This window comes from Hoplias malabaricus, chromosome 3, assembly GCF_029633855.1.
Source record: "Hoplias malabaricus isolate fHopMal1 chromosome 3, fHopMal1.hap1, whole genome shotgun sequence".
Classification (NCBI taxonomy): domain Eukaryota; kingdom Metazoa; phylum Chordata; class Actinopteri; order Characiformes; family Erythrinidae; genus Hoplias; species Hoplias malabaricus.
Genome location: NC_089802.1, coordinates 67,845,042 through 67,870,094, shown reverse-complemented (window position 1 = coordinate 67,870,094; position 25,053 = coordinate 67,845,042). Strand labels below are relative to the sequence as shown.

Sequence of the window (25,053 nt, the reverse complement as noted above, 5' to 3'; positions counted from 1 at the left end):
TGACACAATTGTCCAAAATACACTCGAGTCCATGTGGTTATATTTATCACAGTAGCTTGACAGTTGCTAATGCAGTGCCATCTGAGGTGTTGAAGGTCATGCACATTTGTGGACTTTATATAGGCCTGGCCCTATATAGAATAAAATTTCTGTGGATTCTCTCAAGGTTTCACACAATTTTGGATGGCAGATTGTGAAAGGCCTAAACATGTTGCGATCTTCCTTTGAGAACTGTTCTTTTTAAACCCTTTGACAATTCTCACATAAGAAGTGTTACCAAATCACTTGCTCAATGTGGAATGTTTTAAAAATATGTAATTTGGAATATTTAATAACTCAGTCTTATTTTACCCTTGTCCGAACTAGGCCTGTCACAATCATTACATTATTGAATTATTGTACAGTATATGGACATTCATTCATTCATTCATTCATTCATTGTCTGTAAACGCTTAGCGAATTCAGCTGGAACGGCTGGGCACAAGGTAGGAACACACCCTGGGGGGGTGCCAGTTTTTCACAGGGTGACGCACACCCACACATTCAGTGTACGGACATTTCCTCAATAATTTTTGCTGATTCAATATTGGATTGGTTAAAAACAGTGGTTTGTGCTATTATAATGTTGTTATCTTCACTTCAGTGGCATAAAATATTATTGTCTCAAAATGACAATAATATAATTAATTTCAGTTATATTCCTAGGACGATATATCTACCACCAAAAAATAAAAGTGACAGGCCTAGTCCCAACATTTTTTGAAGCTGGCATCAATTTCAAAATATGCAAATCAAAATGCAGTCAAGATGATTTTTGAAAACACTAGAAATCGTTTCTTTGTAATTTTATAAGTTAAGGGTTCCTTAGAATAAAATAAAATCACACATTCTGGCTGACTGTAAATGCAATTTACCAAATGTCCCATATTTTTTGGTTATGGGGTTTGTAGGTCTTGTTACATTAACGTGCCTTAAAAACTAAGAATGAAATTTCTTGCTCCAGTTAAGTAAGCATTTTGTAGATGCAAGGTCAGCGGTGGCATAAACAATCAAAACATAGCTATGCCAAGCTGTTTTAACATGGATTTATCAGTAAAAAGAACTTAAACTTAATATATTGTATAGCTGAAGAAAAAAAGTTTTTTATACAAATGTGTATATATAATCTGATACCATAACAATTTTGTCAAATGTTTTGATGTTGAATATTATAATGCTCACCCAGCACTAGATCTCTGCTTCGACCTCTGCCCTCCACTTCAAATGAACAGACCCTATGCCAATCAAATTATTCCCAACCACCCCTCCTCACAGCTACACACCCACACACCTGTTCTGATCCAGAAGGCTTTTAGACATGAAGACAGGCTATGAATAGCAGGCAGGCTAGCAAGCTAATCCTTAGAATGTGACGGGGGGTTTGGATCTGTGGAGGGTTAAATGAGGCTTGGGTATATTTTTGAACCTGTCACTGAACACCAGTGCCCAGCAATCAGTGGCCTGTCGAGCCTATTAAAATAAACTGGTCATAAATGCTGATCGTCGACGTAAGTCAAATAGTTGAGAGAATGTAATGATACGGGAACTCTTGATGGGGAATCAGTTCAACACCACAGCTGGAAATGCTAACCAATTCAGCAACGAATGAGCAAGGTTCTGACTTGGCATAGTGTTTCAATTTCTTTGAGAATGGGATAGGATGTAGCAATTTTACAAAACTTCCCATAAATAATTAGACACAAATAAATCATCTCTACATACATTCTAACAAGTCCCCATTTAAAGTTCTTTTTAGAAATGGAATGGGAGACTTTTGATATCTCAGTTCTTATTTTTGAGATTGCTTGTTTGCCAGTCTGATATCTAGGCCCCAGAATGTGGTAACCAGCCCAAGGCCCAAGGCCCACCCAATTAGCCATAGCTTATTCCCTGTGTGTGATTACTCCGTCAAAAATAATTTGATAAATTGAACCACCACCCGATTTAACAAAAACTGTGCACAACCAGTTTTGCCAAAGCACTACCAATGGTCAATTTCCGGTTACGCCCCTGGTTTAAAGGGGACATATTAACCCTTAGGAGTCGCTGATCACACTGGTGTGATCAAATGTCATGGGTGTTTTAAGAGGAGACACGTCAAAACTAAGGCACGCTGAACATTGCTGCCAATTCCACTCGAAAGTACAGCCATGTGCTCTTTGTTCATATTTGTTTTATGAGAAGAGACAAAATAGAGATGTCATATTTGAAATGTGATTAAAAAAATAAAGGCCCCACGAATCTTTTCGACATAAAGGTGAGAGACAGCTATAAAAAACCATAAGAAACTTTGGCATGGTAATCATTATTTTATGTGGCATATAATGGCAAAATGAAAAGTATCAGACTGTATAAAAATTCTGTCTTAATGTTGCTAGAAGGTAGCTGTTGTCCAGAGAGGTAAAGAGGAAAAGAGGGGGTGGGTTCCATATAAACATCGCTCATAGTATTGCATTTGTTTGGATTTAATGTCAACTCACTATTGAGCTGTCTAGATTACCTACAACTCCCTGAGAATGTATTACATTAGTCCATTGTCAAATATGAATGAGATTAAATTATCCATATATATTCCAACAATTCTCAAAATCTGTGGCTACACCCTTTATTCGGACTAGAAAAATGAGATCCCAGTAGTGTGCCTGGGACAATCCCCAAGTGAGCTCCTAGGCTCCTAGGTTGGAGTAACAGCCTTGATAGCAAACTCGTTGTATTTAAAGGGAAACAGAACTGCACAATGAGTAACCACAACATTAAAGGTGTTGTTAAAGGTATACAAATTTAATCCAGTAAACATTTAGTAAAATTCTGTAAATATTTCCTCAGAGTTTGGTATTTCTCCAGTCTGTTTGCTCACCTGAAAAAGGTCTGGTGATTGTATCCAAACAGGAAACAAACAGATTGGCTCGGACCAAGAAACACAACACAAAACTGAGTTTTTGGAGGAGCTCTGAACTGAGGGTGGCTTTGCCCTGCCACAGTCATTCTCCAGAACTGTACATATCATCTTTAAGGCAGGTCTGAGACCTCCCTGTAGGAGGTGCTTCATTGCAACTGTCTGATCTACTTCATCAAATGCTTTTGAAAAATTGGTGCTTGTAGTAGATGAGTATCTGGGGCCTTGTGAAAGGCATGAAAGATGTTCACCGGAACATGAGTTGGCCTGCTAGCAGGGTTAGAAACCAAGCAGGTTCAAGTTTGAGTTATACCTCTCTTTGCCCAATTTGTTCCAAACTCTGACCTGAGGGGGTAGTGATCGTTTTTAAAGTGTGTGATTTAGGAACAGCAATTACATTTGCTTTTTTCCACTGAGGAGGGGTTAAGATATCACACAGGGATTCTCAAGCTTCTTTTAGAATTACTCAGAGGTATCTCTTCTGTGCCAGGGGCTTTTTTGTTTTGAGCATGCTCAGTTTTATCATACACCTCCCATGAATAGATCAAGTGGAGAGATTTTGGAGCAGGCAAAACTGAGGACTTTCACTGACTAATATGTGAGAAGAGTTGATTTATTTTTTATTTTTTATTTTGGTTTCAAGGGGATTACATGTTGGGATGTCAACTTTCAAGGATGGTCTTTTAATCCCAATGAAAATCTGAATTTCATTATACAAATGAATTGAGTTTTCATTATTTTAATGGGGAAATCTGAATAGAACTAGGAATAGAAAGCTTTCTTTGCTTTACTAATGACTATCTGTAATCTGTTTCAGTAGAATTTGGCAAGACGGCTGTTCCTGTCTTGAATAAACATTTTTCTGCCAATGATTTATGTGGCATTTAATATTAGGTATCATCCAAGAGTTATCAGTAGGATGTTTCTCTGCAGTTGGCTAGTAGAAACTATTTCTCACATTCATTATTAGAATGCTGTCGTTTGAGACACAGTATCATGGGCCTTGTAGACCACTTCCCATGTATGATTATATATCCACTTTCTAAACCAGTGGATATATACTTGTGTAATTTGAATGTTTTTGCTCATAATGCAGTTTAGATATGGACACTTTTAGGTGCCAATAGCCCTGAGCTATGATCACTCACAGAGAATTTGGACTGTACACCCACTCCACAAAAACACAGCATCTTATGGGTTAGGCTAGGCTAAGCCTTGCTGAGGAGAATAAGGAGTGGATGGAGGAGAATTGGTCCAAACTTTACTTTAAAAGCGAAATTCACACCTGTAATCAAAACACATTTTTTTATAAAGTTTGGAAGATCTACCTCACCATATGCTAGCTCTGCAATCTGTTTTCATTCTCAAAACCAGTCTAATGTGTTTGTGTCTGTAAATGAGTAAAAATCATTCTCTCTCTCTCTCACGACAAACAGAGCAATAGTAGCCGTTCCCTTTAAGGTGGAAATGAGAATTCCCACACATCACCAAACTGCCCTGAGTCCTGATCTAAATCCACATGGTTCATGGCTCAAATGGTTATGGCTAGGAAACCCACTAGTTTTATTGAATTATTTTATAATTAATATTAATTATAAATATATAATTATATAATTAATATAATTAATTTATATTTTATTATATTAAGCTAATATAAAATTATGAAAAATGCCTCTTTTACAACACTTATATCAATTTTGGTGTCAACTGTACACAACTAAATATACACACTTATTATAATAACACAGGCACATATGTTAAACCTGCACAGCTCCTGCTAAATCTCCCTTGCCCTAAGCCTCATTATCTTGAAGGGCTAATGCAAAGGCTTTACAAGGAGACTCATGGAGTCAAGCTGTCTGTGTCTACATTTGTGATTGATGTTTCTGTGTACATCTCTGTAACTGGTTCCACATTTATTAAACTAAATTATCTCTTACATTTTTCTTTTCTCTTTATTACACACAGATGCAGAGCATTCACTGTTCCAGCAGCTTCAGAAAAGATAATATGCTGAGAGCAGTATTAGTGAATATTTGATGTCCTTTCTCTGTCTCAGCAATAGAGTTCTGATATGTTAAAGCTAAAAAGTTTGTAATGAGCATTTGCTAATGCTTTTGGATGTCTTTAACCCAGTTTGTATCAGTTACAAGGGGTGTTAATGAACATTTTGGCTTATTGCTGTATGTTTAGTCATAGGCTGAGGTTATTTTCAGTATGTGGTTTTGTCAAAAAAGTACTGGGTACTGTGGGGAAATATACAACAATCCAGTGGCTGGTTGTTACTGTGTCAAAACAGGAAGCAAAAATGATTGCCAGTGAGTTTTTGTTAATGTCACAAATTTGCTGTCTGAAAAATGATGTTTCCTGTCCATTGTATATACATGTATTTTAATGTTTGAATTAAATAAAGGCCATCAGAATAAATCACACAAATAAATCATGTTCACTGTGTAAAAGCTTAAAAAGTTCAGCCACAGCTTTGGGCTATAGCTTATGCAAAATAGAGTATTATTAAGAGCAATAGTTTCTAATTTCATAGATTTAGACAATTGATCCTTACATATATTGTTGATAATTCTGTCAGTTTGATTTTTTTTTGTGCACAAAACACTAGGTAAATGAATGCCCTAGATAAAGAAACCTCAACTTTTATATTTAGCACTGTAGCTTTAAATGCTTTACATTTTGAGATTATTTAAAGTCTTAATAATTAAAATTATTAAGTCTTCCACTTGTTTTTCACATGTTTAATCATGGTGATACAATTCCCACTTCTTTTTTTTCTTTTAAACTAGCCTACTTCAAACAATGTGAGCGTGTGCTATGTCAGGATGCATTTGTAACTCTTTCTTTCTTCCTTTTATTTATTTATTTTTTTTTAACTTACTTTCTTTCAACTGCTTCCTCCTCATCACGGTTGCAGCGGGTCTTGAACATATCTAGAATCATTGGACGCAGAGCAGAAAAAGAAGCATCAGTCCACTGCAAGGCAGCAAATGCTCACCTAATCACTCACACACTGACACCTGTGGACAATTTCACGTAGACGTTCGACCTATTATAAAGGAAACCGGAGATCTTCAGAACTAACAGACGGTTTCTTAAGGAATGGGACTGTTGACGGAATATGCATAATGCATTTTGTATCAGCTTTCACACACACCATAGCCAGTGGTGCACACAAAAAGTGTCTCCTATGGCCTACAATACATCATGCATGGAGTGGCAATGTCTGCAATTGAAGGTTGCTATAGCGTCTCTGTAATCATGTCGATCGAGTTTAGCAACACCTCACCACTTCACTCCATATAACCAGGGGCAACTTCCCTACCGGTCTTTCTCAACACACTTCCCCATGAAAACCAGAAACTCATACCTAGACTGTCTGACTTTCTAGGTCTAGCCTGTTAGACCAATTGAATGACATCCAGTGGAACATGTGCTTTTTGCAATGCATTAGAGATGGAGAGCCTTTTGCGCCATCAAAATGTACTCCTCGACTGCAATTTTAGTTTGTCATTCAGGCTTAAATAAGTCTAATTTTTCTAAACTTGTTGCAAATGAAAAGAGTTATGATGCGGTGAAGCGACATTGTAAATGATTGGCTTTTGTCATGAATAGATAAATGAATAGATAGCTCTGCATCTTTTAATGTAGAACGATGTATTTGAGTATGAAACCCACTGAAGCTTGTTTGTGGTTGAAATTTAAATTGTCTAAGTTTTTATTCACTGTTTGATTCACCACAGACACTCATTTGTAATTCAAGCTGTTTAATTTTGTAGCACTTGAAATAAATCAGTGTTTCTCATCTATGGGGCAGGAATAGAGCAACATTCTCACCCCTTTTCTTGTTTTTCCACTGTCCCAATGCCTCCCAAAAGAGTTTCTCTGCCATGCCTCAACAGGCAACAGGGGCAAAGAGCTCCCGAGCCATTTCAGACTGAGACAACTAGTTTGTTTCCCAATTACAGAGCCAGGGCTGCATACAAACACCAGACTTTTTTTTCCAGTGTGCAAACACAACAGAGAGCTATCAAATTGTGTATCATAAACAGTTTATTAGATTAAAATTGTGACACATTGTCACCTTTAAGCAGTAATATGCTACTAATCTGTTGTTTACTCTTAAAGTGTTACAGGAATATTACTTTATTTTTAGCATGTGCATAGTACAAACCCCTTAATTATTATTATTATATTTAGATCTCTTCCCTTTGCTTCTCCATTCATTAACACATCATAAAAATAAATTATTCCAGGTAATTCATGTTTATAATGGTTATACACATTACTACTTTTATTTTCAAATCATTATGCACTAAATTAATTCAAAGTGTGCTGTACTCTTTTATTAACATTTTATAAGCTGGGACTAAATTGGCACTGAAAAAGTGCCCCCCATCCCAGACCCTCACTGGTTGTGCTTCACAAATTGCATGGCAAACCTGAACAGAAGTCAGACACATAGAACAAAATCTTAGGCATGCGATACTATCATGCCCTGTAGTGAGCTCCAAAGTCCAGTATGGTCTCCATCTGGACTCATGAGTAACTCAAAGCTGTTTGCACCCTAAATGTTACTGAATTCCAGGGTCTGCTACAGACAAGGCATCATAACTCTGCACAGAAATCCTACTTACCACCATATGAACTTTGTTTGTTAAGTTTAGAGGAAGCAACCATAATTGTATCATCAGGGCCTGTTTGGAGCCAACACTGAGAAGCATGTGGGCTAGTGAGTATCTGATAGTGTGTGTGATGAGGCCCAACTAGCTGCAGCACAAATGTCCCAGAGGGCAGAGGGGAAATCCCCTTGAGGAGAGCTTACCTTATGGACATTGCCCTGGTGGAATGTGCCCTGGGGCCTGTCAGGGGCAGTAAATCCATGACATAGTAAGCCATATTAATGGCCTGCAACATCCAAAAGATAAACATTGGGAAGAAATGGGTAAACTCCAAGACTCAAAAACTGATTGGAGTTCCTGAAGCCCCTCATGCGTTCTATATACATTTACAGAACACACAGTGTGGTCCCATCTCCTGGTCTGAGTAGCAAAGAAAGACATTAAATCCACATCACTTGTGGCAGCACTATGTGAGACTCTGGTTCCTTACAAAGTAGGTGTGCAAGGGACTTCATCATCATCTTTCAGTTCACCGCCGTCTCCACTGAGCAGTTACTCACACAGGGATGAAATTCCTAAAAGTCAGCGAGGTTTGGTCTTGGGGGAGCTTCTCAGTGGAGGCATCTTAGGATGAGGCTGTAACCCAGAATAGGTCTCTCAAGGGTTGACATAGGCAGAATGTGGCCCTGGACACAGTTGTCTGGCACAGAAAGCAACTCCTGAGAGTGTAAAATACTCATCCATCCAATGCATATTGGGAAGTGGTCTCTGGCTGACATAAAGGGGCTGCAGGCCAAGACTTCACTTTGTGACTCTCACATGTTAATGCCTTCTTTAAAGTTAGCTTGTGGCGAGCTAGAGAAATGAAGTCTGGCTTGCTGAGAAGCAGGACCAGGAAAAGTGCTCAAAATAATGCTGACAAGCACTAAATCCACACTGTAATGAAACTTTAAAAATAATCTGTAGCCAGTTAATTGGAGGGTGAGGAAAATCTATATTGTGATAAGCTCTAGGTTTTAAATGGAATAAAATAAGGAATGTCTGACACAGCAGCTCCTGGGTGTATAGAGGAGGCAGGTGCTCCAGGATTATTGCTTTCATTGGTCTGACAGGCCAATGACCTACTGTGTGTATAAGGGCAATTCCCTTTAGATGTTTTTTGCAAGAAAAACATTGCTATCAAATAGACATAAAAGTGCAAGATATAAATTTGCTCAATGACATAAAAAGAGTCATGTTGAATATTGGACATTTCACAGCACATTTTCTAGTCAATAAATTAGTTTAAAACAAACAGGGTTCAGAATATTTAACCCCAAATTAACGTGTAACTGGCCGTTACTACTTCCTCCCCTATACTCATTATTGTGCAATCTTGCTTCTCATTTATTTCATTTAAATTTGGTCTGTGAATGGTCAGGCCTTTTCTCCTTACTCTTTCCAGCATCTTCTCTCTCTGATGTATATTTTTTTATTATTTGTGTGTGTGTGTGTGTGGGGGGGGGGGGGTCATTGCTGAGTATTATAGCTTTAAATGCAATTTCTTGAGGAGTTAAATGTTGTGTTATGGAAATCTACAAATGTTGAAATGAAACTAACTTGACAGAGGCGAGGGAGTCTGTAAAATAAGTAAATAAATAAAGTGCAATATGTATTTAAATGACCATCACTGATTTTATTATATTTCAATAAGAGCTGGTTCTGGACTGCAGGTAGCCCGGTCTAGCACCCACAATCTCTGATTACCCAGCAATTCTGTTCTAACACATGCCGAATATGGCATGAATATATCACATTGAAATAACGATGGATGTCTATGACAAACACATACAGAAGGCAGCATAGGTTGCTCCAAAGTTTGAATACATCTTTCAGTGATGAAGGTCCTTTCACAGATGTTCATGTTCCTTAGGATGTATGCACTAATCCAGCCTCATACTATGACAGACAATGGATTTTTAACTTAATTGTAGTAACAGATTAATGGAATTTTATGGGGTTTTTTTGGGGGGGGGGGGTTTCTCTGGAAAAAATGGTATATAGTTAAATGTGTGTCCATTTCACTTCTGAACATTGTTAAAATATAACTTCTGCTACATTTGTGTGACAATGTACTTTCAAGCGCATGTGGTAATTTTCACTTTCAAGCTGGTTTTTAATGCAACACCATGAAAGTGACTGAAAGTCACCTGCATTTAGGTTTTGAAAAACAGATTTCTTAAGATTCTGTGAATCTTTGATGTTGTGCACTGTGGGTATATCTTACAATTATTAATTCATTCATTATCTGTAAGCGCTTATCCAGTTCAGGGTCACGGTGGGTCCAGAGCCTACCTGGAATCATTGGGCGCAAGGCAGGAATACACCCTGGAGGGGGCGCCAGTCCTTCACAGGGCAACACAGACACACACACACACACATTCACTCACACACTCACACCTATGGACACTTTTGAGTCGCCAATCCACCTACCAACGTGTGTTTTTGTTTTTGGACTGTGGGAGGAAACCGGAGCACCCGGAGGAAACCCACTCGGACACAGGGAGAACACACCAACTCCTCACAGACAGTCACCCGGAGCGGGAATCGAACCCACAACCTCCAGGCCCCTGGAGCTGTGTGACTGTGACACTACCTGCTGTGCCACCGTGCCACCCTATCTTACAATTATGATTGGCAAAAAAAAAAAATTTAATTAAATATATCAAGTGTGTATGTAGAGGACTATTATCATTATTATGATTATCATGCATCTTTATACATTGAAGTGTAGCCCAATATGTAAAACATCATAATTTTAGCATACAGTTTAATGGGAGGTTGCATGGTAGTGTCACACAGCTCCAGCGTTTTTGGGTTTCTGGGTCCAGTTTCCTCCTCAGGTCACTGTCTGTGAGGGCATTGGTATGTCCTCTCAGTGTGTGGAATCCTGTGTGATTTGGTTATGCAAGGTGTCACCATTATGAGTGCATGGTGCTCGTCCGGGGCATCCAGGGCCTCACCCCCTATGACTCTGGTTAGGCTCTGAACCCACCGAGACCTTGAACAGTGTGAAGCGGTTACTGAATGAATGAATACATTTAGTGGAATCTAAAAGGCCATATATGGTTTGTTACTGTTCAGTGATGTCTGACTGTATGGTTTGACCTTTTATTAAACATTATAATTACATTACCAATTCTGGTCTTCTTTCTAGATGATGCAAAAGTTGGGAAAGGCTGATGAGACCAAAGACACAGCATTTGAGGAAGGTGTAGCTAACTTCAACAAGCAGATGGTAAGACTCCCTTCCCAACAACACAGCCTGTTTCTTAATGCTTTACCTCTAACCCCTGAGTCTCCTGATGCCACTCAAGCTTTAATCCTCACACTGGCATTACGGCAACACTAAGTGGCAAGTTTTAACAGTTTTTTAATTATTATTATAGCTTATTGTAATGCTGCTTATTTTAATAACAGATGCTTAAGTCGAGCTTTATATCCATGGTTCCCATATTTGGGGGCATGCTCCCTTACGTGGCAAGGCAAATGAGTTATGCATGTTTGTGCACTGCTAGCAAAAGATGGACAGAGAGCTAAACGTGCAGCAGCATATGATGAGTTTTCTCAAGCCACATCTCACAAAGAGAAAACAAGAAAATGATGAGGCATATGTCAAACCAAGCTTGTACCAGTCACTGAAGAGATTAAATGTGTCGTTTTTTGCAAAGCAGATATGCAGGTTTTAGACTTTTTTTGTGCAGGGAAGCAAATAGGAGCAAATGACTGTTAAGCACAGTCACTTTATTTTTGTTTTATTTTTTTCTATAAGTAGTTGATTTTTTTAATGAATGTATAAACAATTCCATTGGAGCTTGGAAGTAAAAGATGTGTGTACATGTGTCAGTATGCTTTATACAGGTATTAAGACCTGGTCTAGGTCTTAGGAACTTAGATCAGCCTGCAGATCAAACACTAGACACCATTTAACAGTATGAAAGCACCTTGATTTATTCATGATATAACATTTTGAATATCAGCATAACTGGGGAAATGGTCCATTAAATTTTTACCAGACAAACATGCACAAAACCTCAAGTGTGAGCTTTGAGGGACCCAGAATATCCACAAAAGGTGCAATATGTTACACAAAAATTGTAAACTTTAGGACAGGTCAAACACTACAACTGAGTGGGCAAGTTTGATGTTCTAGTCTGGAATGCTTGTTCTTCTGGATTGCTGCAAAGCAACAGAGGAGAAATAGTGCTAACCATATCCACAGGTTGTGATTTCTCAATATTTTATATAATCTTGAATGCCATCTTGTGGGCAATCAGTGCAAGACCACAAAAAAGCAGAAGTTACACACAAAACAGCAGCAGGCTTTGATCTATATGCATTTTTATAACCTATAAAAAATCCTTTAACACTTGTAATGTCCTGTCATTTGGATCCAGTCAATATCCAGGACTTGTATGGAAAACTTTAGAGTCATTGCCTCAAAATAAAGCCTCAGTCACTGGAATAAATGTCTTGAGTGGGTTAATAGACAGCAAGACATTATGATTAAGGAAAAAAAAAACATCCTTAGGTTGAGCATGTGAGCATGTGTCTTAAATGTATTGATGGAATACTGCTTTTCTGTGCACAGACTGAAGGAACTAAGCTTCAAAAAGATCTGAGGGCATACCTGACAGCTGTAAAAAGTAAGTCAGATTATCCATTTGGTAAATTTTTCAGCTGCATGTGTATGATGAATATGAAGGAGATTTTTGTACACTGTGATTTCTTGTGCTGATTGAGTTCACCTTGCAGCTGTCTGTCTGTCTATCTCTCCTCAGCAATGCACGAATGCTCCAAGCATCTGCAGGACTGTTTAGCAGACATGTATGAGCCAGACTGGTTTGGGAAGGAGGAGATGGATGCACTTGCAGAGGTGTGTAAACTCTTCAGCGCAAAACTTCCTGTGTGGGCTGTACGTATGTGTTAGCACAACCGAAAGGGTTAATTGAGGTTGGGCAATCAGTTAGTATGTGGGAGGTCACTGCAATGGCAGTGATGTAATGAGAAACTACTTTTCACCTCTTTTGATTTTCCATTTCAAATGCCATTTTCAGCTTTTTCAAGAGCAGCATTTGGGTGTTTCAGAGTACATCAATGTTTCACAGAATATCCAAAAACACATTATTAAAAAGCAAAAAATAAATAAATAAATAAAAGAAACAAAAATTAAGCTACATTAAAATATTACCTCTTAGTCAAAAGTAGCTATACACTAGATATAGTTATAGTATATTTACCTCAAAATTGCAGCTTCATAATTGTGCTGTTTCAGTGACCTGTAATAGGGAGACTAGAGCCTCTGTCGATGCTACTCTAGGCTCAGTACTCCAGAAACAGCGTTATGTAACTTATGGTGGAGGGTATAAAACAGAACACTGAACTTGGACATAGCCCAAAACTCAGCTTTTAGAGTTTAAAGTTATAACCTGGATCGTGAGCAGCAGTAAATGCAATTAGCATTTAAGATGAAACCAGTGTGTGGAGACATATCTTTGCCGATATCTTTCAACAATCTTTGAAACAGGTCTCCTAACATAACTAATAGCTGTATTATCACTTATTATGTTAGTTTTATTTAATATTAGTTTAGCTTTTTTTCTTCAGGCGCAAAACATAAATAATTTTTACACATTGGACTGAAACTTAAATAAAGGAAAGCTGGCTTTAGCTGCTCTTTGCATATTTTGCATGTCTGTATTTTTTGACACACTGTGATGACTCAGTGAACAATCGAAACAGTAGATTCATTCATTCCTTCATTCATTGTCTGTAATTGCTTATCCAAATCATGGGGCTCAAGGCGGAAACACACCCTGGACACCCGCCAGTTCTTCACTGGGCGACACAAACACACATACACACACACACACACACACACACACACACTCACACCTATGGACACTTTTGAATCACCAATCCATCTACCAACATGTGTTTTTGGACCGGAGCACCCGGAGGACACCCACATGGACACACACCCACGTGTAGAGCAACAACCAGCTTGGTCTGTAACCGAGTGTGAGTGTGAGTGTGTGTGTGTGTCGCCCTGTGAAGGATTGTTATCCCTCCAGGGTGTGTTCCCAACTTCTATAACTTTCCGGACTCATCGTTACCCTGAACTGAATCAGAGGTTACAGAAAATGAATGAATTAATAATATATGTAGATAAAATATACTTATGTATTAGGTAATAAACCTCCTGTTGTCTTGGTTTGTCATTTGTGTGCATTGTGTCTCTTTGTTTCTGTGCCCTTACATTATTTCTCGGCATTAAGGAGATGATTGAGAAGGAGATGGATAATAATCTGGAGGTAAAGTAGTTAGAAGACAAGCTTTAGGTGCTTTAGGTTCTAGTTTAGTGCAGCACAGTGCGTAGTTAGCACTCAAGAACACTTTGGCACTGTTGTTCATCTGATGCTTCGCTTTGTCATTTGTATGTAGTGTAAAATGTGTGTTAGGTTTCTTGTTTATATCTGTACACCTTTTGGCATTTTTGTATGTGTCTGGTGTTGTAATACATCTTGATTTGCAGGATACAGATCTCCTTTGGGGGGATTTCCATCAGAAGCTTTCAGAGAGTGCTCTCACTTCCATGGACACCTATATGGCTCAGTTTCCTGACATTAAGGTTGGCGTTAACTCCAATGGAATATTCGTCTTTTCTATAGAGAAATACATGTCTTGTAGCTGAGGTATATCTGGCTCTTCCTTCAGGCTCGGATTGCAAAGCGAGATAGAAAGCTAGTGGACTTTGACAGTGCCAGACATCACTTTGCCTCCACACAGAAAAGTAAGAAGAAAGATGAGGCCAAAATCGCCAAGGTACCAGAGATTCTCCCTGAAAGATCTTGCATTTTGTGGTGCTGTCTGAGTGTCATATTGTGTGTGTTTGTGTGTGTGCATTTTATCTGTTTTTCTCTCAATCAAAAAAATCTTGCAATAAACAAGTTTTGTGATTCTGTACAACAAAAGCTATGAACGTTTGCTGTAACATAATAGATTTTCTGACTCAAGGATGTGCTTGTACTGTATGTATTTGTGTGTGTTAACTAACAGATCTTGCCTCTCTCACTCTCTGCCCTCCCCACACATCACTCTTTTTCCTTACAACCTACTTCCTACATGCTTTTTCTGTGCTCTCTCTTACTCTCTCTCTCTCTCTCTCTCTCTCTCTCTTACTCTCTCTCTCTCTCTCTTACTCTCTCTCTCTCTCTCTCTCTTACTCTCTCTCTCTTTCTCTCTCTCTCTCTCCCCTTACATTTTATCCTCTCTCTTCACTTGCTTGCACATGCTTGCACATTTGCCCACTTGCTCTCTCTGGACGTTTAGCCCTTGGCTCTGATGGAGAAAGCTGCTCCAGGTTGGGCTCAGGGAATAATCACAGCACATCAAGTTGCTCAAACTAACCTCAGCAGAAGCCAGGTGACTAACCTGTCACTCAGCCTTTATACTTTGCCTTAATGTTCTAACACCCACCTGTTGATTTACAGTCTCGGCACAGACTAGTTTATCTCCTAAAGCTGTTCCATTGACTACTCCTGAACATAGAAAATATCAAATGCATTTTAATTACGAATTAATGTGGTTTGAAACATATTTCAATACCATTCTTTCTGACAAAAAAATATTTATATTGAAATGACTTGAATCTTACTTGAATCAAACCCAGTTTTAGAAGACACCTATAAAAATAGTATATATAGGTCTAGGAAGTTTAAAACACATTGACAAAAAATGAAGTTATTTGAGCCTAAATTCTTTTTTTTATTTCTCCTTTGTCCTTGTCTTTGAACCTTAATTACATTTATGATAGTTATGATTTGGTTATGTATTATCAGGCAGAGGAAGAGTTGGGGAAAGCCCAAAAGGTTTTTGAAGAGATCAATTATGAACTCCAGGAGGAACTTCCAAATCTGTGGAACAGGTACTGACAGCTTAATCTCCTGACAGTTTCTCTCTCTCTCTCTCTCTCTCTCTCTCTCTCTCATGTGTCTACACATACTTCATTGTTAAAATAAGACTTTTCCTTCAATTGTTTCTCACATGTTGACTGCCTGTGTGTCCCTCTGTTTCTCCCTCTCTTCTTCTCCCTTAGTCGTGTTGGGTTCTATGTGACAGTCTTTCAAAGTGTAGCAGGACTGGAGGAGAAGTTCCACAGAGAAATGGGCAAAGTGAGAGTTCTGCTGATTTATCAGCTCATCCATATCTTTCACAGAAAACTTGAAATGCCAAACATCAGTCTAATGTCTTGCATAAAGCTCTTTTTTTAATTCACAGATGAGCCAGAATCTTTTTGATGTTATGACCAAACTGGAGGAACAACGAGAGGCCAAGTGAGTGTTTTCTGAATTTAGTTTAACAGTCATACACCTGGAATATCAAACTTCTTTGAGAACTCTGCGTTGAGTTCTTCTGTATTACCTAGAGACTAAACAAATCCCCTAAAACTCCCTCAGAAAATCTGCCAAAACTACCGGGAAGAGGTAAATATGTCAGGATTGGAATTTCTGTGTGTACATAAGGATCAAACAGTACTAATTCTAACATTTGTTCACTCAGCAGATGTATTAAACACCTTTTTACCTTGAGTGTGTTTCTGGTTTTGCATGTGGACAATATTAAGCTGCCATTAGTGGTTTTGGTTGTATGTAAATCTGACAATTTGATATAAGCATGGCTTGATTTTATACTACTCCACAGCCGGTGGTGACATTCCGACTTGGTAGAAACACTATCAGGCAGAAGTTCTCAGTGTCTTTACTTTTTTCCCTGCAGCGAAGAAGCAGCCAATCACAATGCCACGGTATCTGAATCCGACAAGACTTCACCAGAAACTAAGGTACTTTCTCTGAGAGAGTGAGAGAGAGAGAGTGAGTGAATGAGTGCGTACCTGGTGCATATACTGATAAGCCAACATAGAAATGTCCTCCTTGTCTCTACATTCACTACCCATTTTGTAAGCTCCACTTAACATATAGATGCACTTTGTTTTGTACAATTACAGACAGCAGTCCATTTAATGTAAGGTATTATTCACGTGGTGGATCATACATTGCAGTGGCATGAAACTGATGTATTGTGATATTTTAGTGTGTGCTGTGCTGTTATGACTGGATCAGACACAGCAGTGCTCCTGGAGTTAAATCCCTCAGTGTCACTGCTGGACTGAGATTAGTGCACCATCCAAAAATATCCTCTCAAGAGTGTCCGGTGACTGTTAATAAAAGACTATTGCATTATGTACTATCGCTAATGCAAAGTGTGCAGCAACAGATTGCATAATGTTTCTGAATCCCTCAAAGGTGGACCAGAAAAAAGTTGTGTAATTTTGTGGTCAGAGAGTGTGTAATGTGATTCTAAGTGACACTAGGCAAGGTTTTTTTCTCTCTCTCTCCTGGTGCTCCCCCTAGTGTAATATATACAGCAGTGTACTGAAATCAGTGAAGGGTGGGGAGGGGGGGGGGGCTTCCTACTCTCCTCCAAATGTTACATAGTGCAGTTTCTGCAGTCCTGAGCCCTGTGCAGCAACAAACAACAGAGGCTCTGGTCTCACTTTCACAAGTCAGTGGAGCATCACAATGATTTTGAAGCTATAATGTTAAGGTATAAATATTACCTAGTGTTCCTTTAAATGCACCAGCAGCACTACTTTGTCTGATCCCCACGTCACTGTCAGTGAAGCGTTGAGAATAATTATTGCTCTGCGATGGTGGTGTGGGGGTCCTGACCTTTGAAGTACAGGGTGAAAGGGGTCTAACAAAGTATTTGGAGTAACAGATGGAGTACAGTCTGTAATTGTAGAACTACAAAGTGCAACTGTATTTTAAGTGGAGCTGATAAAATAGATAATGAATGGATATTTTGAGGGTTTTAGCTGATCAATGTACATGCCCTAAATGTTTTATAATCAAAACATTTTGGAAGCTACAGAAATTAATATACAAATGCTACTACATACAGAAAACTAACTAAAACAGACTTGTATAATGTTGCAACATGTTGTTCTTGTTCATGTTCTGCTTTTTGTTTAACTTACTGTCTAATGTGTGTTTGTCTCCCTTACTATCTGCATGTGTATGTTATGTGTTGCACACCTCTGTGTGTGTGTGTGTGTGTGTATGTTTGTGTGTGTGTGTGTGTGTGTGTGAGAGACAGCTAAAACAGGGACCACCAGTCCCACGGCCTCCCAGACCTTCTCTGACAATAGAGGCGAAACAGGACATCATAAACCTTTTTGAGAATGCGGTGGTGACTGAAACTAACGTTACCGCATTGTCACAGGTCAGAGGTCAAACTATCCTTTACCTCTCAGTCTGTGAACCCCATATCTTTCCAAACATTTTCCTGTTTACCTGTTCCCTTCACTTCCTCCATTCATTCTTGGATCTTCTCATCCATGAGGTACCTCATGCTGCTGATCAGATTCTTTTCTCCAGCATCATTTTTAAAAATCCTGATTATCTTCGAGTCTTTCTACTGACTTACTTCATGGTATCAATTCATGGGTGCCAAACTCCCTCAGCACTCCTCTGTGGAACTTTTCAGCATTTAGTTAACCACTTTGATTTTTCAAACCAGGATTTAAAATACACTTGTGTAGTCTCCCAGTGGTCAGGAGCATCCCATAAATATATCCCAGTAAAGTTAATGTGTTTCTTTTCCTCATGTGGGTGTGTGTGCGGCAGTCTGATGGCTCCACTGTGGGCAATCTGTTGGATATGGACCTGGATGCTGTGAGGGTGATCAGCACTTCCCCAGACCCCCAGGTGGGTGTAACAGGTTAAGAACAAAGACCAGGAAGACAGAAGTTCAGAATATGAAGAGGCTAAGATACCTCCTGCCCCCTCCAGGGTGTGTTAACAATTTCGTCCAGTAATTTCACAGTGACCCTGAGCTGCATAAGTGATTGCAGACAATGAATGAATTAATAAGACACCTCAACATGTGCACTTTGGGTTGCCAGGCTGCTCAGTGCAACATAAACACCCCAGATATAATTAATCTGGCTTAAACTGTGCCAGTTTTCACACTCACAGCTCAGTTCTGGCAAGTGTTGTGATGGCTAGATTTGGGCCAGATTTGGTCCACAAAACCCCTAATATCTGGCCTATATATTTAAGGCAGCCAGAGTTATCCTGAGTCAGCACCATCTTTCAAGGCCTTATGAGAGAACTGCAGATTTGGGACATACGTTCATTGCTATCTGGGTCTTTAAGGAAGGCAAAGTGTTATTCCACAGTCTCCAGTTGAGGAAACCTTAATTGAGCTCTTTGCATATTGTTGTGACAGAATGTACAGAACAAAGATAGACGTGATCCGTGTTCTCAAATTCAAATGTTACAGAATGCTTCAAAACTGTTCAGTAATACAGGTTTCCTTTGAATGAAGATAGTTCAGCCTGAGAGCTCAGGAATGAGGAGCATGGAGCAGAAGCTGTGGTTTTTTAGCCATATTCACTTGGTTCTCATAATTTCTCAGTACTATTATTGATTCATACTCCTTGTGCTTGGTTTGTAATGTCTTGGTGTTTTCTTTGTGTCCTCTTGTTGCCATTGTGGCAAGTGTTTGCTAGCTTGTCATTAAGTGTTGCTGTCTCATCTTGCTTTGTCATTCCTCACTGCCTCATGGAAGGCTGTATCACAGGACTCTTGGAAGGTAAGGACTTTGTGGTTGTCAAGTATCCACAATGCATAATTAAAACTGGTCATGTTTTGAGTATGGTGTTGATGCCCACTAATGACCCCACAATGCAATGTGAAACGGAAAGGGAGTTACTCACATCTGGAAAAATAAACTGTCACTACGTAATCTTGAGATGTTAGAGAAGAAAACTCTGCTTGTGTATGTCGTATCTGGGTAAAATCAAAGTGAGCTTGCAATGACATAATTTGGCATATCAGTGCTACACACTTCCTGTTAGAATCAAATGACAAACCTGACAAACCCATACAATTAATATGTAGTTTTTTCACTTTCACTACAGTATTAGTGTGTAATACACAATATGGAATTGGTATTTACTTTATAATTACAGCTTCAAAGTGATTGTGATTCTCTACTGACTTGTAATAGGGAGAAAAGAAACATTTTGCTACTATAGGCTCAGCACTGTAGACACTGCTCTATGTAACTTGGACAACACACACAGACACACTTGATTTCTGGACAAGTGTCCAGTTTGTAAAGAGCAAAAATACCAAATCTTACATAATTTTCATTCAATAATTCAATGATTTGAATTAGGAATATTTTTGAAAGATTTGAAAGAATAAGGCTGGGATGTTAACAAACAGCTAAATAATTTTTTTCCTACCTAAAATTACAAATCTTTTTAAAACTTAGTTGAATCAAGACAACATTATTGTTGATGGCCCTTTAAACAAATAAGCACATTGCACTGCACACTCATTCATAGGTAACAGTTTTGAATGTTATACATGAAACATGGGTTAATTCCTCAGTTTATTGTAGAGGTTCAGCACTGGATTCACTGAAGTGAAATAAATGTGTGGTATTGAACCATCTTTGAGTGTCCTGAGCAAATGAAAACCTGTAAAGATTATGCAGGGAAGCAAATGGGAAAATAATCATTAATTGGGATGAACTTTGTTTTCTATAAACTTCAATGTTCTCTCTCTGGTGCACCCTTGCCTTGATCTGCCCACCCTTCTTTTGCCCTCTTGTCTCTCTGCTGTTCCCGGGCCATCTCAAAACACCCTAACTCCCACTGAACCTGTAAAACATCCCAACCCCACCTTCTGCCCCAGCCTGAGCAAACCCTAGCTGCAGGCAAGCAGTGGGACTCTGATGAAGAAGTGTCTGCACAGGCACAGTCGTATGATCAACCCAGCTGCAATGATGAGGGCTCTTTGTCTAGGAAGCCTTATGAAATCCCGAGCTGGGATGATGAGGCTACTCCGACTGTGCAGCCTTGTAAAGGAACTGTCTGGGATGTGCATGGAGTTGCAGTGGCTGGAGCCAGCCAGAGTGGCTGGGAGGATGAAGAGGAGGCAGATTGGAGCACAGAAGGTGCTCAGGTAGGACAGGAGCAGAATGATATTGCACAGGCTCCTGCCAGCCCAGCGGTGCAGAGAGCAGGAAAAGGACTTTTAATGAAATGGGCTTAACCAAGAAGAGTTAGTGAGTGTTGTTGTGCTTCTGTTGCAGTTTCAGACGCTTTGGGTGTTGTGAGATGTCAGAAAATATGTTTATTTTGTGTTTGTGTCCGTGTAGATATACTAATCATACTTATACATTTCTGTATACAGGATTATCATAATCTCTGTGATATCTTTCTCTCTTTCAGACTGATATAGCTGTTTCTAAGCAGCCAGTAAGTATTCTTAAATCTGTCAAAATTACATGTAAAAGTGTGGGCAAAAATGTTTCCTCTGGAGATCTACTTTTCAAAATGATCTTGGGTTCCTTGCTCAGAATTCTGCTACGAATGTGACCAATGGTTCTTCGGATGCAGAGCTTCCACCAGGAGTTATTTACAAGGTCAGATTCCCTATAAACAAGCTTGTACACTGTAGCATATTTAGAGGTCTTTGTGTTAATTTATTTGCATCCTTGTGTGATGACAGGTGAAAGCAATGCATGACTATGCGGCCACAGACAGTGATGAACTGGACCTTAAATCTGGTGACATTGTGCTTGTTTTGCCCTTTGAAAACCCTGATGAACAGGTCAGTGAATTTAATACATTTTCAAGAGTCATTCCTGTCTACCCACACTTCCACTGTGAGAACACTATGGGTCCAAAAGAACATGTAGCTATTTACTGTGGGAAATAACATTTAATGGCTGACAAAAAAAAAAAGAAAAGAAAAAGAAAATGGACCAGCCACTCTAGGGCCCAGTTGCATAATCACTGAAAATATTAGCAATTACTTGAATCCCAAGAAGCAGACAGCGAAAACTTTAAGACTGAGCTTTGGAGGGGGGGGGGAATGGCTGCAGTTTTACTTGAAAAATTACAGCAAAGGATGGACACAGTAAGTATTAATCCAAATAACATTTACTACTATACTTAGTTTTTGAGCTTTCCGTATAGTCTTTCAGTATGATTGAATCGTCTGAATTATTTTTCTGGCAAAGTGACAGGGGGTGGAACACTTTTGAAGTCTCTAAACTTCATGTAAAAAGTGGAGCAATATAAAAAAAAATTGTCCCAGATTGTCTGAAAAAAAGCCCATATACAAAAACTGACTAGGTTCTCTTCGTTCTCAGTTTGTGGTTGGTAGGACTCCAGATTCCCAAACTAAGGTTATATATGATTAAAACCAGTGGTTCTCGTCAAGCAGTAAAAGGTGGTACATCAAATAATCTCGAAAAGATAACTACTTAATTAAGTAATTTATTCATAACTGAAAATCTAAAGTTTTCATATAAAAATTGTATGATGTTTCACAGTTTTCATAATTATGCCCCAATGAAATTCTTTTGTGTTTAAAAAAAAAAAAAAAAAAAAGATTCAATGTGCTACACTTGCACCGTAGTTGATTTCGTCTGTACGGGAAACGGCGGGCGGGGGGACAGTTCCCTTGCCTTTTTTTCCAGGGAGTAAACGGGATCGCCCAGTTGTATTTTTTATTTATTATAATTTTTTTTTTAAAGAAATCCGTGTAAAGTAAAAACAGTTCCAGTTGTTTACTGGACGTAAGCAAAGGCTATAGACAGACGTGAGCAAACTGGACTTTATTACAAAAAGGGGAAAACCGGAAACGAGAAAAACAAGCCGAGACCCAACCTGAGAAATACTCCGGAGCCCAGAAGGACAAAATCTAGAACCAAAAGTAGAGCGAAACAAAGCGAGAATTCTGTAAATATGAAGACAAAATTGAAGTAAGCGATCAGCTGAAGGAAAACAATGTGGTGGTTCTTCACGTTTAACAGCCCCGCACCACCTCCTCCTGATACAACCGCCGCGCTGTTTTCACCTCTAGCCTATTAAAGCACATAACTGATATAAAATTAATTCCTTCTCGTCTTTATCTTTTAAAAACGCTTATGTCCCATACATTTGATATGTTCTCATAAATGTACATTTGTGTTTAAAACATTCAGTTTAGGCCTAGTTATTTGTTCCTATATAATTTTATTTATTTTTTTAATTTTTTGAATAGTTTTGTGTAAATCATGCTAATTTGAAGTAAATAAATGCAACACAAACATGCAAACAATTAAAGTAAGACTTACGCCCCCCGCCCCTGGAGCAAAACATGAAACAGGCGCACGTTTCTGTGGTAAGACTCATAGGTGGTACTTGGAGGGTTTGGTTTGATAATGAGTGGTACTCGGTCTAAAAAGTTTGAGAAACACTGATATATATTGTATACACTGAAAAAAAAATATTGCTTCATAGTATGCTCACTTTTGCACAGTGTTTTACATAATGAAAGCACATAGCAATTTGGCCAAAGCCATCTATTTTCACACATGTGGCACTTTCTTAGCACTGTCTTATAGGTGTGTGTGTATGTGTGATATTTTCTGTGCAGGACGACGGTTGGTTGCTTGGTGTAAAGGAATCACACTGGCTGCAGAATAAGGACTTGGCTGTTAAAGGAGTATTCCCTGAAAACTTTACTCAGAAATTGTGAACAGGACGGTTGAATGATTCTCACATCTTTTAGGCACATTTTTTTCTTTAACCTATTTTCTGCTCTTTGTCCTATTTACCTATCTGTCCTATTTTCTTGTGATTTAATTGAAGGACAAAGGGCCTGTCAAAAACAAAAAAACAAACAAAAAAAAGACACCAGGGTTTCGTCACAAATGCAGTATTCCCTGTACAGTAGTGTGTTGTGTAGGGGTGGTGTGCACCCCATACTCCAGTTATATCTAACTATAGCATCAGGACAGCACAGTGCAACACTATTGTTGCTGGAACAATAAAAGTGTAGTGGGTACTTTGAAACTTGTTTTATACATATTCATTACCTTGTGTGTGCTTGGTTTTAGGTTGTGGATTTTAGAGATAGATTAAATACACACAGTGCCAGTGACATTCTTATTATTGTATGAATATAAGTCTGCCGTAATCAATTAATTTATGACTTGGTATTCTTGTTTTGACTAGTAATTATTTGTGTAGCTTGCTTTTGACATAGATCCTTTCTCACGTATTTGACTCTGTACTGAGACAAAGGACAATTGAATGTTGACAAACTTGAGCCTCCTGCAGTGGAGTATTCCTGTATGTAGAAAGCAACCTCAGTGACTGAGATGTAAAACTACACATTACTATTTAAATGTTTAATATGTTTGTATCTTTCAGTTAAATCCGTGTACTCATCTGTTCTGAAAAGGATTTGACATAAAGATCATCAAACAATGAGTTTAAAACCAGCACAAAGGAAGAAACACCTGCTATAACTAATTTGTTTTAAATGATTTCTCCTGGTTGCATGATTGTTTTATAGTTCTTTGTTGAATTGTGTCAGTAATGCCTCAAACCTCTCTTGGAATATCTGGAATAGACTGGACAGATAGGCAACTTATCCAACTGATCCATGTAATCTACCAGTGTTTGATTTCTGATTTCTTCTCATTTGCAGTGAGACAGTGTTTGCCAGTAATGGCATTTAACACTGCTTTCATTCTTTTTTTTCCCCTCAAGCACAAAGGTCTAAAGCTGTTAGTGAATTAGCTGCTGACGTACTGTGAAATCAGGAACTTGTTTTTAGCCTGCACTGTGGCCTACAATTTCTATCATCTTAAATTGCGTTCTTTTTTTTTTTTTAACCCTAACCCTGCAATTGACATGAGAATGAAGACATTTCAATTGTTGTCTTCCTTTGACTTCTCTCAAACTGTTTACAGAGCTGCAATTACTGAAGTCTCAAAGCTTTATATTTTTATATGTTTGTTTCATCCGTCCTTTGAAACCCAGGTCCAAAAGAGGGAATGTTTTTAACGACATATACAGTACAGAGGTCACTTGAGAAAACTGAAAAAAGCTGCTTATATGGGCAGATGTGTCTTTATTTATAAAAAACTGTATTGTTAAATAAATAAAGATATACACAAGTTATTGATTTCTTGTCTTTTCTTGCATATAACAAAGCTATTTGGTTTATTCAGGTCTCCAATCAGATAAAGGCAATGTTCATGTTTAATCAAAAAACGCTTCTATTAAAATTCAGAAGCTGTTTCCTCATTGTTTGCTAGATCTCCAGTCTATTTTGTGCTGGAAACCAATCTTATGTGTTTATGAAGCCCCATTGTCTGTAAATATGGAAAAAAAAATATTCAGTCCAGTATGCTATTCTCTCTCTCTCTCTCTCTTTCTCGTTCTTTTTCTCTTTCTCTCTCCTCTCATGGCAGAGACACTTGGAGTATTTTTAGACAATGGAGAGAACTCCAAACACTGAAAAGCATGTACCATTATTGGGTAATAGTGACTTATTTTTGCTATTTCAGATCACCTAAGGTGGGAAT

The 25,053-nt window shown here is 38.6% G+C and overlaps 1 protein-coding gene across 8 annotated transcripts in view; it reads left to right on the top strand.

The window, feature by feature from the left end:
• Positions 1 to 24,637, top strand: part of bin1b (bridging integrator 1b) — a 30,125-nt gene extending 5,488 nt beyond the window's left edge. Inside the window, exons 2-17 of one of the 8 annotated variants that reach the window (XM_066662653.1) lie at positions 10,763 to 10,843; positions 12,197 to 12,251; positions 12,387 to 12,481; positions 14,141 to 14,236; positions 14,323 to 14,430; positions 14,938 to 15,030; positions 15,447 to 15,532; positions 15,704 to 15,779; positions 15,886 to 15,941; positions 16,384 to 16,447; positions 17,773 to 17,889; positions 18,294 to 18,374; positions 20,915 to 20,941; positions 21,043 to 21,108; positions 21,195 to 21,296; positions 23,112 to 24,637. In XM_066662653.1, coding sequence (XP_066518750.1) covers positions 10,763 to 10,843; positions 12,197 to 12,251; positions 12,387 to 12,481; positions 14,141 to 14,236; positions 14,323 to 14,430; positions 14,938 to 15,030; positions 15,447 to 15,532; positions 15,704 to 15,779; positions 15,886 to 15,941; positions 16,384 to 16,447; positions 17,773 to 17,889; positions 18,294 to 18,374; positions 20,915 to 20,941; positions 21,043 to 21,108; positions 21,195 to 21,296; positions 23,112 to 23,213 — 1,305 coding nt within the window. In that variant the 3' untranslated portion in view covers positions 23,214 to 24,637. Of the gene's footprint in view, positions 1 to 10,762; positions 10,844 to 12,196; positions 12,252 to 12,386; positions 12,482 to 14,140; positions 14,237 to 14,322; positions 14,431 to 14,937; positions 15,031 to 15,446; positions 15,533 to 15,703; positions 15,780 to 15,885; positions 15,942 to 16,383; positions 16,448 to 17,763; positions 17,890 to 18,293; positions 20,942 to 21,042; positions 21,109 to 21,194; positions 21,297 to 23,111 lie in introns of those variants that run through there. The other 7 variants (XM_066662652.1, XM_066662656.1, XM_066662655.1 and 4 more) reach the window with 7 other exon arrangements.
• The last annotated feature ends 416 nt before the right edge of the window (positions 24,638 to 25,053 follow it).